The following is a 14,192-nucleotide window of genomic DNA, read 5'->3' on the forward strand; positions in this document are numbered from 1 at the left end:
GCTCGGTTTAATGGAATTCTTCTTAGATTAATGGAAGCTTTTGTCATATAACCATGAATATTACCTGTAAGTCTTAGGGCACTTTCCAACGTAGTTCACTTGCTTTGATATGCATTCTGGCCCACTTTCAGACAACACTTTTTCAATTAGTTTTGCCTCATTTCAAACATGAATTCATTTGCAATAAAATTCAAGATAATTTGCTGGTTACGCTTGTTCCTATATGCACACCAGAATTCTAATGGTTTCACATTGCAACTTTTCTGCGGTCTTCAGTTCAGTTGCAGTAGAAGTTCTGTAGAGAGTATGCAGGTATGACAAAGTGTGATAGAGAATATAGACACCTTGTGTGCAGCGTTTTTTCCTTTGCTTTATGTTATTTGATGCTTTCATCAATTAACTACAATACACAGTACATTAAACATGCTGAAAGATTTTTGTGTCTATCTTTGTACAGAAGCACATGACTAATGCTAGAGTCTGGGTGCAAGAAAAATTATGCATTTGGGAGTCAAGTCACTTCTGCAGTGCAGTTTTATAGCTGTTCATCATCAGTTGATTCTAAGTACATTTGCTTTCATACAAATTTTGCAATACTTCAGCACAAAAGTCATCTGTCTGCTCGGAGAGTACGTGATAAATTGTACAGATAATCTAATGGTACTAAGAAGTCTAAATTTTGGACCCACATGAAAAAGTATTCTAATGTTTGCCAGTGATCAAAGGGCCATCAGGAAATCCATGACGTACAGCATATGACCCCCCCCAGGCCACTAGTTGAACAGCACCATTAACATTAATTTCCTCATCAGCTGGTCAGCAGGGATTCAATTAAGTACATTAATCTCACCAAATGAGTGAAGATAAGCATAGCTCAGCTAGGTACGCACTTATACGGGAGACCTCACGGGAAGTATCAGGGAGGGAAGATTGCAGATGGAAGTGGTATTTGTAGGAAAATGCCTGTTATGGGGATGCTGTGCTGTTGGAGAAGCCTGCAGCTGATTGTTGCTTACTACCTATTTGCCACACATAATATGAATAATAATAAATAATAATAAATAATAATAGTAATATGAAATCTCAGCCTTTTAGCATCTTATGTAAGTTGGAGGGCATGGCTGCCTAAAACAGGGCTAGTAAATGACACTAGAAGTATCCTTCTTTTATACTGAATATTGAATTGAGGTGCAAGTCTACTGTGGCCATTAAAAATCCCTCATCACTTATCACATGGAAAAAGGGATTGACCCCAGCAGTGCTTGCAAAATCTCTGTCTGTTTTTTAAACAGGCTGTCGAATCATCCCACATCTAATTAGCTAATTAGAACACTTGCCTCTCCACTGCAGCTTACTTGTTGTGAGTGTTATGGCACAAAATGACTGCCACATTTCAACCAAGCAAAATGATACATGTTGGTAGTAAATAAGATGAGCTCAGTTAATTGGTCTGTATCTGAAGTTCTGCCTTCGGAAAAAAGTAATTGGAATGTTGTAGTCCAAGGTCTCCCTTTGAAATAGTCTCAGCTTGTCTTGCCTTTCAAACATCAGGTTTCAGATTCATCTGGAATACGAAAATGATCAAACCTTGTTTATCTTCAAAATCTGTTTCAACCCACTTTTCGAAGTAATAGCCAAAGACTGGCAGAGGGAATAGCTTGCCATTAACCTTAATAGATCAAAATTTCACAGTAGAAATGAGTGTAGTATGCTGCCCAGAATAAAATAAATATTTTGACCCTTGTGTATCCCACCCTCATTAATTTTCCACAACTAATTCCATAACCCCCATAGTAAGTAAATACTGGTTTAGTGCTTAAGCTATTTTTGTTTTCCGTATTGAAAAAACCTCTGAATTACTGAAATCTCTGACTGGAGGACTAATTTGCCCTTCACAGTGCAACACTCTGCTTTAGCTGTGTGTTTTTCCCTAACAATGAAGTCTTGTTACATAACCTTATTCTCCAGCAAGGCTTCACTGTTTTGCCTGTGGATTATAACAAAAGCCATTCACATCTTGTTCTGGAGAAATAAAGACACCTAATCACAGCTCTCGCCTTTTCGAAAATGTTTTAATGCCACACAATCAGATCCAGAAAGCTTTTTTTCCTCTCTCTGTTGCCTGCGTCACTGAAGTGCTCTCATAATTTGCGCTGATCATCACTGAAGTACTCGTAGCTTATTAGTGTAGGCTCTTCAGTGCTTATTGGCAGTGTCACAGAGCTGAACAGTAGGACTGAAACAGCTGCGGTAGTTTTAGCATGCTGTGTTGTACTGCTTTTCCCACAGGCCACAGATATCCTCCTCTGAATTGTGAAATTTAGAGGGGAATCCAGACATGTTTTAACAGACGTGTACTGACACCTGCAGGCAACGCAAGGGAGTGCTCAATGGCTTGTACTAGCATTCAAATAAGAATTATGTGTCTTTTTGTGACTTCAAAAATATAGTGTTGAATGCAAAGAGCCCTTTTATTCTTGACAAGCGGTTCTTAAACATGATCATTTACCATGATCTAGTGATCTTGTTTTTTAATTTTGTTGGAACTGAAGAATTGAAAAAAGCAGCCCCTTTGTCATTGAACCAGTACATAAAAACAGTTGGTTGTTACCCCATTTGTGTTGTTGGCTCAAAGGAATATTCTGGTTTGATGGTGGCTGGCTTTGTTACATTGCTCCAGCTCCTGTGCTGGTCTGATTTTTTTTCATTTTGTCATAATTATTTCATTTGTGAATCCCTATGAAGGCTTCATCAATTGAACCTAACCTCCTATTATGTGTTGCAAAAGTTGTTCTGGGAAACTTGTGCATAAGTGAAACGTGCTGAGATTGGCGAGGGTGTGTTCATAACTTCATCTTCATTTGTTTCACATCACTATCTGTTAGAGGATAGAGGATTATGCTGTCAGATGATATCTTGAAAGCCTTTTATTTTGAGATGCACACGAAGAACTGTTAATTTATGCAAGAAATATGCCTGAGACATGGAATGAATAGCTTTTTTGGCAGTGTCTTTGCTATTTTATTTTACCTTAACAACCCTACTTGGCAAAATCATCTGGTTAAAAAAAATAATATTACACATTAAAATAACATTTAGCTTAGTAAGTGCAGGCAAAAAATTGCATTCATTTAAATTTCATGAAAATGGAATTGCTGTAATATTTAGGAGGTGTGAGAGGTTCTTAAATGCGTCCATTAGATATATCTATTAAGTGATATGGAAAGAAGTAGCTGTTGGCAGAAGAGTTTGCCAGTGCGTGATTCAAAATGTGTGTCTCTTGTAATGGGTTTTTACAAACATTTAAACTGAATAAAGCACATCATTGGTAAATGTTTGCTTTTCCCGAGGGAGTCTCTCCTCACATTTGCACACAGGAAAGGCAGTTACATTCCAGACAGTTATGTAATAAAAGAGAGTGAATTTACAGCTGTAAAACTGTCTATTAACTCACTCTTCCCAGACTCCTCTTTGGCGTTGCCTTTCATTCAATAAACAGCTGTGGGGTGACAGGACACTGATTCTTTAGAATAGGACCAAAGAGGAATGAACACACTGGCTGGCTGGCTGGCTTACTCTTCCCAGAATGCATCTGCTAATAGGTTTTTTCACCCTAGGCACATTTTGAACATTGTTCCTCTACCTTTGCAGTATTATGTTTCTTTTTTGTTGTCACTCCATATGTGCTCTAAGATTTTGTTTCATGCCTTTGTAAAGGAGAGAAAGAGCAGTGTTTCTTTTCATGGGTCCAGTTAAATGGTTTCTGAGGAGGAGAGGTAAGTGACTATGTATGTCATTCCTTTTCACTATTTCTGCATTAGTCAGTTATTTTTGGCATAATTTTGATCTATACTTCACTTTTTGTCCATGCTTTCGGTTTACTTTATCTGTACTATATTTTTACTTTAAAAATTGTGGACATTGTAGCATGGGCATTTGGGAGCGTGGACTGTATCCAGAATGTTGCAGGATCAAATCCTGAATGGGATATTTCTGTTGTTCTGTGCAAGCTCAGGTCACCGTAGACGGCATCTGTTGAGTACATAAACTGTAGATCATTCTTTCACTCCAGAGAAATTCTCCCACCACTGTATAATTGACTGGCTGATGAAAACACTTTGGAGAATATATAACTTCAGTAGTGGAAGTGCATCCATATAGTGACATAGCTGATGTCAGATGCAATATTAATTTGCAAACTTGTATGCTAGATTTAAGGGAAAGGGTGGTGAGGAGGAAGTGTATAATTCATTGGTGATACTAAGTCACATGTTGGTAAAAATGTACTCTCATTTACAATCTCATCTTTCTTGTGGCTGTTCCTAGTAAAATAGTTCTACTGCTAGCTTATTTCCATTTTCCAGCATTAACATTTCCCAGTAAAAGCAGAGCCACACTTTAGCATGCTAATGTCCGACATTCTTCCAAATGGTAGTTAAGAAACTCTTTCATTCATATATCCTACAGATATTTGTCCCTTTTGACATTTGCTCTATGAACCATCATCTAGATAGCTTAATGTGCATATTTAAGGATTCCAGTGGTATTTCCTTCCCTATTATTTAGATGAAGACTACTACTATCAGGGAGCAGTGGATAGCTAATAGTGAACATTTCCAGACTGTACAGATGTTAATTTGATTCTTTTCACTGTCCCCTTGCTTCTCTTTCTCATGTCACAACGTCAACATGTCAATTTCATTGGATTTCATTAGTTGAAGCTGTCATAGTGGAAAATATACTCTATGAATAAACCGTAGTAGTCATTTTCTTTGAATGTATTTTGAGATCTTGAGCATGCCCTTTACTGGACTGACGATTTGTGGCTACCTTTGAAGATGTGTATTAGTTCAGAGATACAGTGAGCTTCTGGGTTGATTTCTACTTGTTTAAGAACATAACAATAACATGAACAGGCCATTCAGCCCACATTGGTCTGTCATGTTGTCTATTGTCCAGGCCACTTACAATGTGAGGATTTATTATCACCAAAGCCATAACTTTTCTGCAGTTCTGAAGTAATTTTACAGAAGGTTTCATTATATGATCATCTGTATAATTCTGGTATTTGGTATTAAACCTTACGGACCTTCAGGACAGGTTGTTCTTTGTCCTCTGATAATGTCATATTAGTACTGTTAATACTAATTTAATTAATATCAAAGCCATGGTAAAGGACAGCCTTCATTAAAGCTGTGTAATTTTTTTCTACCATGTTTCACTTATTTTTCCAAAGAATTTCAAATATAGTATTGATTTTTTTTCAATGTGTCTCTGAAATTGTGACTGGATAGCACTGATTAGGTGAATTGTTTAAGCTACAATTTTAATTCAGTCCTATGTCAAAAGGATAGTCTTTGTCAAAAGGATAGTCTTTCAGTCCTCTAATATTTTTGAGCAACCTAGAGATATTATGTCGGTGAGTCAACATGGGTGTCTTATGAGTTTTTATGATCACTCCAAGATATCAAGCCTATGTAAGGTATATTTAAACAGTGGGGTAGCTACGACACTTTTGTGTTGTGTTGTGCACTGTTGTGTTTAGTTCAAGTCCTTGTCAGATACAGATATTAAAATATTAAAGTCCCGAAAGACAACAAAAGTTAAAGAACCAAGACAGGAAACTAATGTGCGCTCAAATCTGACTGTGAATGAGAATTGATTTCATTCAAATCAAATTCAAATTCAAATCAAAACCCCAATAAATCTCAAGGCAAGTCCACTGTTTGTATGTTTAAATCTATTAAATGTAGTAATCTTGATTCATAAAATGATTCTTTATAAATATACCTACAGTTAGGGGGAAGTATGTGCAACCCACCTGAGAGCTGCATGACTTGATTGACTGATGCATGTCAGCTTTGTGAACTCACTCCTTAGTTTTTTAATCAAGTTCCCAAGTAATTTGTTGAGCTAACAGTGTAGGGAAATATATCAGACTCCAATAAACTTGTTTCATTGATGCAATGCTTGTGATTACAGTCTTAATTGGGGGTGCTGTCCTCCATTTCATATTCAATTTCTGTGCTAGTAGAGATCAATATACATCTAAATGCAATGATTAATCAGTGTATTGCCAACATTAACTGCATTTTTTTCCTCCCTCACATAAGTCACAACCCATCTTAGAAACGACGTCTGTGTTTGCTGTTGATTCGGACTGTAGAATTACCTCCCAGTCAGGCATATTAATGTTGGCAGAATCAATCGCCCCCCTTGCTCCCCAAGCCACATGTGGTGCCTGCAAATTGGATATTGCGGGGCTGAGATGTATCTGCAAGAGAGTTTGGCTGAAGGTGACCTGTTTTGATAGTCTCCCACAATTCATGAGTTAGAAGATCGCACAGCACAGTTATGTCTGTAGTTTGGCTGAAGAAACATTGAAAATGCTGATTGAAAAAGTTTTTTTTTTACATGTAATTATGTTTAATTGAAAACATATTTCATGAATTTTATTTTTAATTGAACTTCTAATTTATCTATAGTGAGTAATATTAAATATAATCATATAAAACATTTCAATAAACTACCATTTAAATAACCTATCAGTCAAATCTTATAGTGCTCATTTGGAAGGAGTAATAGTATTTATAGTCTCCAGGACCAGGCTTAAAACCATCTGCTTGATCACAGGCATCAGTTTAGTGGAGATGCTGTGTGGATTCACTTAACTTCTTGTTATGTGGATCCATTTATGTAATGATTTGTGTTCACTCTCAGCTCATCAAAATGATATAAAGATCAGTAGATCTGTGCAGTGCCTGCTCTAAATGGATGAAGAAGCCGTATGTTATCCAGTAATTACTGATAATGGAGTGTGCACTTGTGTCCTCTTGTGGCAAAGAGTGGTATTGCCTAAAATGATTTCAGAAGATATATATGACTTACAGAAATAGATGGTAATAATTTTCTTCTGCTAGCACTGATCATACATTATAGCCTCTTTGTAAAATTCTGCTGATTCCTGTACTGTAAACAAGAATATATTAAGAGAAGGAAACAATAATAATTTTTGATTGGCCCAAACAGGAATGCAGTATGTGTGCTTGAAAAACTATGAATTTGTATAGTTGTCTGATGACCAGAAAACCAATCATAATGTGTGACATGAGCGGAATTATTTGCAATCACTGCATTCATGTCCATTCATTGGAAACATAAACCTGACACATTGTGTTGTCATTTGTTGAGGTGTGTCTTTGGCAGAGTTTCACAGCAAAGGATGTGACTGTTAATAAATGACTGCTTAATGCACTTTTCATGCTCTCATTTACTGTAAAGTTTTTGTTGTAGAGTGGATTTGGCAGTGTCGGTGGATATAGTAATGTAAATGGTATTAACAGAAGACAGTATCATCTTACAATCTTAAAAACAAGTGGCTGGATACCTCTGTACATGATATAAATGTTCCCACATCACCCTGAAGTGCATTTGAGTCCTCAGTGCTTCAGTGCAGTGCCAATGACAAATGGTGTATGTTACAGTAAGTGATAGCTTTTTTGATCTGGTCAGTGTTCTGAGGATGAGGTAAGATCCTTTTCAGCACAAACCTGTACTTATGTCATGAACTGTAATAGTCATCAACAATATTAATCACACTCTCTAAATATGCCAGTTATGATGAATGCTGAGAAAAAAATTGAATGTGCAGCCATGATTGTGTGTGTGTGTGTGTGTGTGTGACTGACTAATTTAGCAATATAAGTGAAACATTCACTCTATGGACATTAAATCACAGAAATTCCCTTATTATGAGCCAGTCTTTTCTGAAGGGATGGGTCCTGTTTTACTCCTATTCCAGTCTGTGTTTCCAGACTATGCACTCCAGACTCAATGCACTGGCTATGCTCTGAGACTTCAGAACAGATCTACCTTTGTTGCTTCCCTTCTGTGTCATCTTCCAAATCATGTAATGGATGCTCAAAACACACCTTTAGCATCAGTTTTATAGGTGGCACTCGTACTCACAAACTTTTTTATGAACAGTGTTTTATTGAGTTTTCTTTTACAGGAATACATAGGTAAATACATTAGTTCCACACGAAATTTCATTGATAACCATGCAAATAGATAAACATGGATGGATGTAAAATGATAATGCTTAGTAGAAAATACATATATGTTTGAAAATCTAAATATTCTATTTAGTTGAAAGTGTTCTGACCAGTGTGTTCAGCTGTAGTTACCTGGTGTTCTGCCAGACCAGCTGGGGTGCATGTCATTGTCTGTACCCAGCTAGCTGCTGTGCCTTATTGTGGATGAAATGAACAGGGTCCCACTGGGTACAGACGACACAAATTGTCTGATTCTGACTTTAAACTGCAAGTAAATAATTTAATATAACATTATACATTTCATGTTACACTGTGCAAAGTCAAAATGCTTTATGAAATATATGCATAAAACAAAGAATGTGTGTGTAGTACAAAAATGGTGCAGGGGTAAGGTGGCAATACGGCCTGAGGCAAAGCGTGGGATACACAGCTGTAGCCAATCAAGTACTAGAATGGCCGAGAAGAAACCGAAAACAAAAAAGCACTTATAGTTGGATCAGAAGGACTGAAGTGTTTAGGTTTTGATTGTAATGGGTTCTGCCCACAGCTGTGCCCCAGTGGAACACGCTGATGTATCCACTAACACGAGAACATATTTAATAGCCACACAGCCATGAGTAATGCCGTCCAGCATGGATCTGGCTATTGTCAGCAACACTGCTGGCTTCTTTGATAAACCTGCACCTGAAAGCATTGTTCCTCATAACGCCGCACCAGGGGTCATGCAGAGATGGAAGATGTTCGTTGGTCTGTAAAAAACGGCTTCTGGAGCAGATGTCATAAAGTGGAGATGTAGTTGGGAGCAGTGTTTCAGTGGGAGAGAGAGAGAGGGAGCAGAGAAGGTGGAGAACGCCATTACTGAGAGGGGTCGGGGTGTCTGAGTGCAGACGGCTGAAATGGGAGCAGGACGCTGGGGAGCTCACTAAGCAGCTGGTCCCATTGGCTGGGTGACAAAACCTGACATCCCCCCCTTGAATATGTTGTATTTCCAGCTGGTTATCATGGCCGGGACGGTGCTGCTGGCCTACTACTTTGAGTGCACTGACACCTTCGGCGTGCACATCCAGGGCTTCTTCTGCAACGACGCCGACCTGATGAAGCCCTACCCCGGGACTGAGGAGGACAGCTTCGTCCCGCCTCTCATCCTGTACTGTGTAGTGGCAGCGGCGCCGACGGCCATTGTGAGTACAGCCTCTTGTACAAATGATGTCTGCCGCTCCGACTAACGCACCTGATCTCCCAGTTATGATCCCTTGACCTAAGATACCTAAGTTGCATTTCCTGGTAAGTGCCGTGATAAGTTAGTGCTGTTTAATATTGTGTCAGACTTGAAATACGAAATATGAAAACATAGGTAGCCCAGTATCATAATATATGAATAAACATTGTAAATTGGCACATGAGCTGTACTAACAAGTGACTGCAAAATGGCGTTATCTACTGTCTTGATCTGTTGTGTGTCGTGGATTATTGAGTACCACTTACAATATTCTTTTGCTTTGAGCAAAATAAAAATGTTTAGTCATTTTGTCTCTGACATGCATGTGGCACAAATAGAAATCATTTGATGTCTCAAAAGGTTTACAAAAAGCAAATCAGCTACCCTCATGGTATTATGCCAGTGTTTGCCATCCAATTGCAATACAATAACAGACCTTGCTGAGAACTCTTTTCGTTATACAGTTGAGCCAGTCTGTGTGTGTTTGTTTTGTAAATCCACAGAGAAAACAAATAGCATAAAAAACCAGGCTCCCACATATAACCCAGTTTTCACAATGTCTAACTCTTCACTAGAATTGCATTTAGTTTGAGTTGGTGTTTTTTGTGGTTGGTTAACATCAGATTTTCACTGGTGAGATCTCAATGTACATCATGAAGTCTACAAGACAGGCCCTCATTGCCCAGGAGAAAACTATTGTGACGGGAGAATGCTGCTACCTGAATCCTCTTATTCGGAGGATCATAAGGTTTATTGGTGAGTTTTTTGACTTACAGATATAATAAAGAATATATTTGGATATCTGAGTTAAGAATTGTAAGCCTATGTCTGTTTCACACACACACACACACACACACAGGAAGACAGATAACACATTGCCATTACTTGAAACTGAATCATGCACATCTAGCTAGAACATAATAACTCCTCAACACTGCTGTGGTGTTGTGGCATGTGACAATTTTGCATAAACATTACAGAGACAGTGTGAAATTATTGTGTGTTACCTGGGTGTATGCTGCCTTGGAGACATTATGTAAACACAGGCAGTTCCAAAAGTATTTAATTATAGCGCTGATGAGTATCTTGTTGAATGTAGCAGCAACTCCTTAGTTATTTTCTGCAGAAGCACCTTGGTAACACTCTATTTTCTGCTTCAAGGCAGAGTTTACAGTCTCTGTATTCATATATCAAATGACAGCTTTCCTTGTCTTTATAGGGTTCTTGCTGTTCTCCTTCAGTAGAATGGTGTATTGTTAGAATCCATGAATGTACTTTCAAGCGCCCATGCCGCTTAGCCCCTCAGTTCAATCTGAAAAACAAACTACTTCCTATCAGGCATGTGTTTCTCTCTTGTTTCACTGGAGGCTGCAAGAGAACTGAACGTACTCTCGAGTTCAGTCAGTTGCACGTTTCTTCAGCATGTCCCTCAAATCTCTTCCGCAGGCGTCTTCGCCTTCGGGTTGTTTGCCACGGACATCTTTGTGAACGCTGGTCAGGTCGTGACTGGTAATTTATCGCCATACTTCCTGAGCGTCTGCAAGCCAAATTACACGGGGACAGAGTGCCGCTTCAGCCACCAATTCATCTCCAAGGGTAACATCTGCACAGGGGACCCTGCTGTGGTGGAGAGGGCCAGGAAGTCCTTCCCGTCCAAAGATGCTTCTCTCAGTGTCTACTCCGCTGTCTATGTCACAGTGAGTCCTTGAGCCCTTTGAGTTTTAAAGGCCCTCATATCCAGCAGTCTTATGGCTAATGATAGTTTAATATAAAACAAATATATAAAAATTAAGCTAATGTAACTGGACAAGGCTGTTTGGAAACAGAAAAAAAATTGTCATCAACAGACAAATGAATAAACATTGACATCTTTAGGGCTCATAACAAAAGGTGAAAGTAATAGATTTCATACATCTTTGGTATCATTTCTGGTATGGTAACAGACTTTTATGAAATTTAAGAAATAAAGATGTATATATGTAGATATATGTGTGTGTGTGTGTGTGTGTGTGTGTTTATATGATATATATGATAAACAATTTGCATCATGGAAAAATAATCATTTTACTGTCACATCTGTTAATTCAAACAATGAAAACATATGACCCTTAGATGACATCTGACAACATCTGGATCAGCTGGAACAGCATGTTGCCACCGGGGCCGCAGCAAAGAGAATCAAACCCTAATCTCTTCCACAGGCAGCAATGTTGTTGCTTCTCTGGAAGGTCTACATCCTTTACCAAGGGAATACAGTTGACAAAGTGCCCTGTGAAAGTTGTATATCCCAGGCCGCCACCCTTCCCCCACCTCCTGCCCACCCCACACCCTTGAGCTACAGCGCATCCTCAGGCTGTATTTTTGTTTCTTTTTTCATTTTTTTTTTTGTGGATGGCCACACACATGCCCAAGTCCACTTCTCAATCCGAGGCAAAAACCAGGGCCTCCGATGACAGGAAGAACATCAGAATCCCCACAGGGAGTGCTGCTACTGCTTAGCTAAAAAAGGAAGAGGCTTCAATCTCTCAATGTGTGCGCTGCTGCTCCACGTGTTGTGACACTGTCTGACTACCGCTGGTTAAACCCACGTTAAACCCTTCTGTGCTTTTCTGTGCATCACCTGTGCTCCTCTCTGCCCCTGTGTTTTCAGATGTACATCACCAGCACAATAAAGACCAAGAGCAGCAGGCTGGCCAAGCCAGTGCTCTGCCTCGGCACCCTTTGCGCCGCCTTCCTCACCGGCCTCAACCGGGTCTCCGAGTACCGCAACCACTGCTCCGACGTTGTCGCGGGGTTCATTTTAGGAAGCTCAGTCGCTCTGTTTTTGGTAAGGAAGCCCTGCAAAGTTCTCACGGGTCCAGTGTGCAAACCTCCAGCAATTTTGAGTTGTGCTATCTAGGATGTATTTTTTGAAAACACCTTGTATGTGATTTCATTCAAGTTATGGTCTTGATTAAGTCAGATAAAAGTCTTGACACTGAGACATAACACATTAAAGGCTGTATACCGATGGTAACTGTTAGTATGAAACACTGATATCTTGTCATTCTCTTATTTAACAGTAACTTGTAAAAAAGCCAAAATACGGGACAATTAGTGGGCTTTTTTTTTTACACATTTTTAGCTTGTAATTATAACAGAAATAAAATGTAAGTATCAGTTTCAACTAATGTCATCACTTCTCAAGCTTGTAATTTGTAGTAATTCCAGAAATCATCAGAGGAATGAATATGCTCTGTCATTAGGTTAATTAAAGAAAATCAAAAGCTAGTGGAAGTTAACACAATTATACTGCTTTTGATTTTGTTCAACTCAATTTTAACTGGTTTTAAGTGTATCTGGGTTGTGCATTGCTTTCTTCTCAAATATCACAGATATTCAGTGTTGAAAAGAGACAGAATTTTGACTTCATGGAACAACATTTTTATTTGCTTTTTTGCAAAATTTTTGGAATATTATTATCTTATTCATCAGAACATTAGTAGGTGCCATTCCTCACTTTGACCAGTTCCCTCAGCGTTATTTGTTTGGTCCTTATCCAGGTATTGGCACTGGTGTCAAGTGTTGACCAATGTGATTTAATTGCAGAGGTGTTTATTTGCAGGCAGTCTGTGTGGTCCACAACTTCAAAGGGGTTCATTTTGCACTGGCCAAGATGAAAACCGAGGAGTACCGCGGTCTCCCTCTGATAACGTTCCCACGGGTAGAGAGCCCCCTGGAGACCCTGACTGCACAGGTAACGTCCCGCAGGCCTCCCTGTGTACCCATCTATCTGGGCCCTCCTCTACATTTTTAGCAGTAGTCTCAGCTGTTTAACACCATCATTTGTAGATGAGGATGAAGGGTGTTCACACAGTGAATATGTGGTAACATTGCAATGTTAAGTGAACTCTGCCTAGGGTGTGTGGTTTGTTACACAGAAATAAAGAGAAGAATAACATATACGTTGTAATTAATACGTATATAATTAAGTGGTATCAGAGCATTGATACCGTTCTGTATGCTTGTATATATGCATGTATATATTAAAGCTCACATGTAGTCACATTTGTGTGTGAGTATTAAAGTATACGTGTGTGTGTATATGTATATTATATATATGCTTTTACTTGAAGTATCTATATAGATTAATACATTTAGTTGTCTTGTGTGTGCTCATTTACTGATGTATGTGAAAGTAGTCTGCTATAATGCCCTTTTATGGAATAATAGCTTAATGTGAGGTGATTTTTTTTTTTTTATTTGACAGAACCATTCAGCGTCAATGACTGAGGTCACATGACTGAGAGGCCAGCACAGAGTGACGTTTACTTCACCTGAACACTCCTAGGCACAAATGTTTTGTACCGTGTCACACTGTAAAAAGGACAGTATTATGTTGTAGTTAGAAGCTGTTTTTTTGTACATTTTGTATAAGAGAGTGCCGTAGCTTACCCTAATAGCTTTGAGAAAGGTATTGTTGTTGTTCTGTGGTATTTGTACAAGGAAAGTCTCATTCCTGTTTCTGTAAATCTTTGACAAAGCTCACCTTTTGTATTCTTTTTATTATCTGTATGAAATGTAATACTTGACCAACTTTGCCTGCAATCATTTCAGGAATGCTGTGGTATTCATATATTTTGGTTTAAGGAAAAGATATATTTCTTTATTCTGTTGTTTATTTTTGTTTGGAATTTTTAAACTCGCCTTTTACTTAGCATGGAAGTAAAGAAAACTACAAACAGAAATCCAATACAACATATCTTTGTATTGTTTTTCTTTGGTACTTCTTGCAAAATGTTTTTTTAATTATTTTTTCATTTTGTAAAAAAATGTTGTGTGCATGCTGTAAGCTATTGAAACTTAAGTTTTGCAGTGTTTTGTCCACATTATTAAGGTTTAGCAGCAAGCAGATTGCAATGATGCACACGGACATTTGA

General features: G+C 38.5%; 1 protein-coding gene across 1 annotated transcript in view; it reads left to right on the top strand.

The window, feature by feature from the left end:
• LOC118776848 (phospholipid phosphatase-related protein type 1) overlaps positions 1-13,876 on the top strand; it is a 32,587-nt gene extending 18,711 nt beyond the window's left edge. Inside the window, exons 3-8 of the mRNA XM_036527443.1 lie at positions 9,047-9,235; positions 9,897-10,029; positions 10,720-10,970; positions 11,924-12,100; positions 12,878-13,009; positions 13,523-13,876. Of these exons, the coding sequence (XP_036383336.1) occupies positions 9,047-9,235; positions 9,897-10,029; positions 10,720-10,970; positions 11,924-12,100; positions 12,878-13,009; positions 13,523-13,555 (915 nt within the window). The 3' untranslated portion in view covers positions 13,556-13,876. The remainder of the gene's footprint in view (positions 1-9,046; positions 9,236-9,896; positions 10,030-10,719; positions 10,971-11,923; positions 12,101-12,877; positions 13,010-13,522) is intronic.
• The last annotated feature ends 316 nt before the right edge of the window (positions 13,877-14,192 follow it).

This window comes from Megalops cyprinoides, chromosome 4 (genome assembly GCF_013368585.1).
Source record: "Megalops cyprinoides isolate fMegCyp1 chromosome 4, fMegCyp1.pri, whole genome shotgun sequence".
In the NCBI taxonomy this organism is placed as follows: Eukaryota; Metazoa; Chordata; class Actinopteri; order Elopiformes; family Megalopidae; genus Megalops; species Megalops cyprinoides.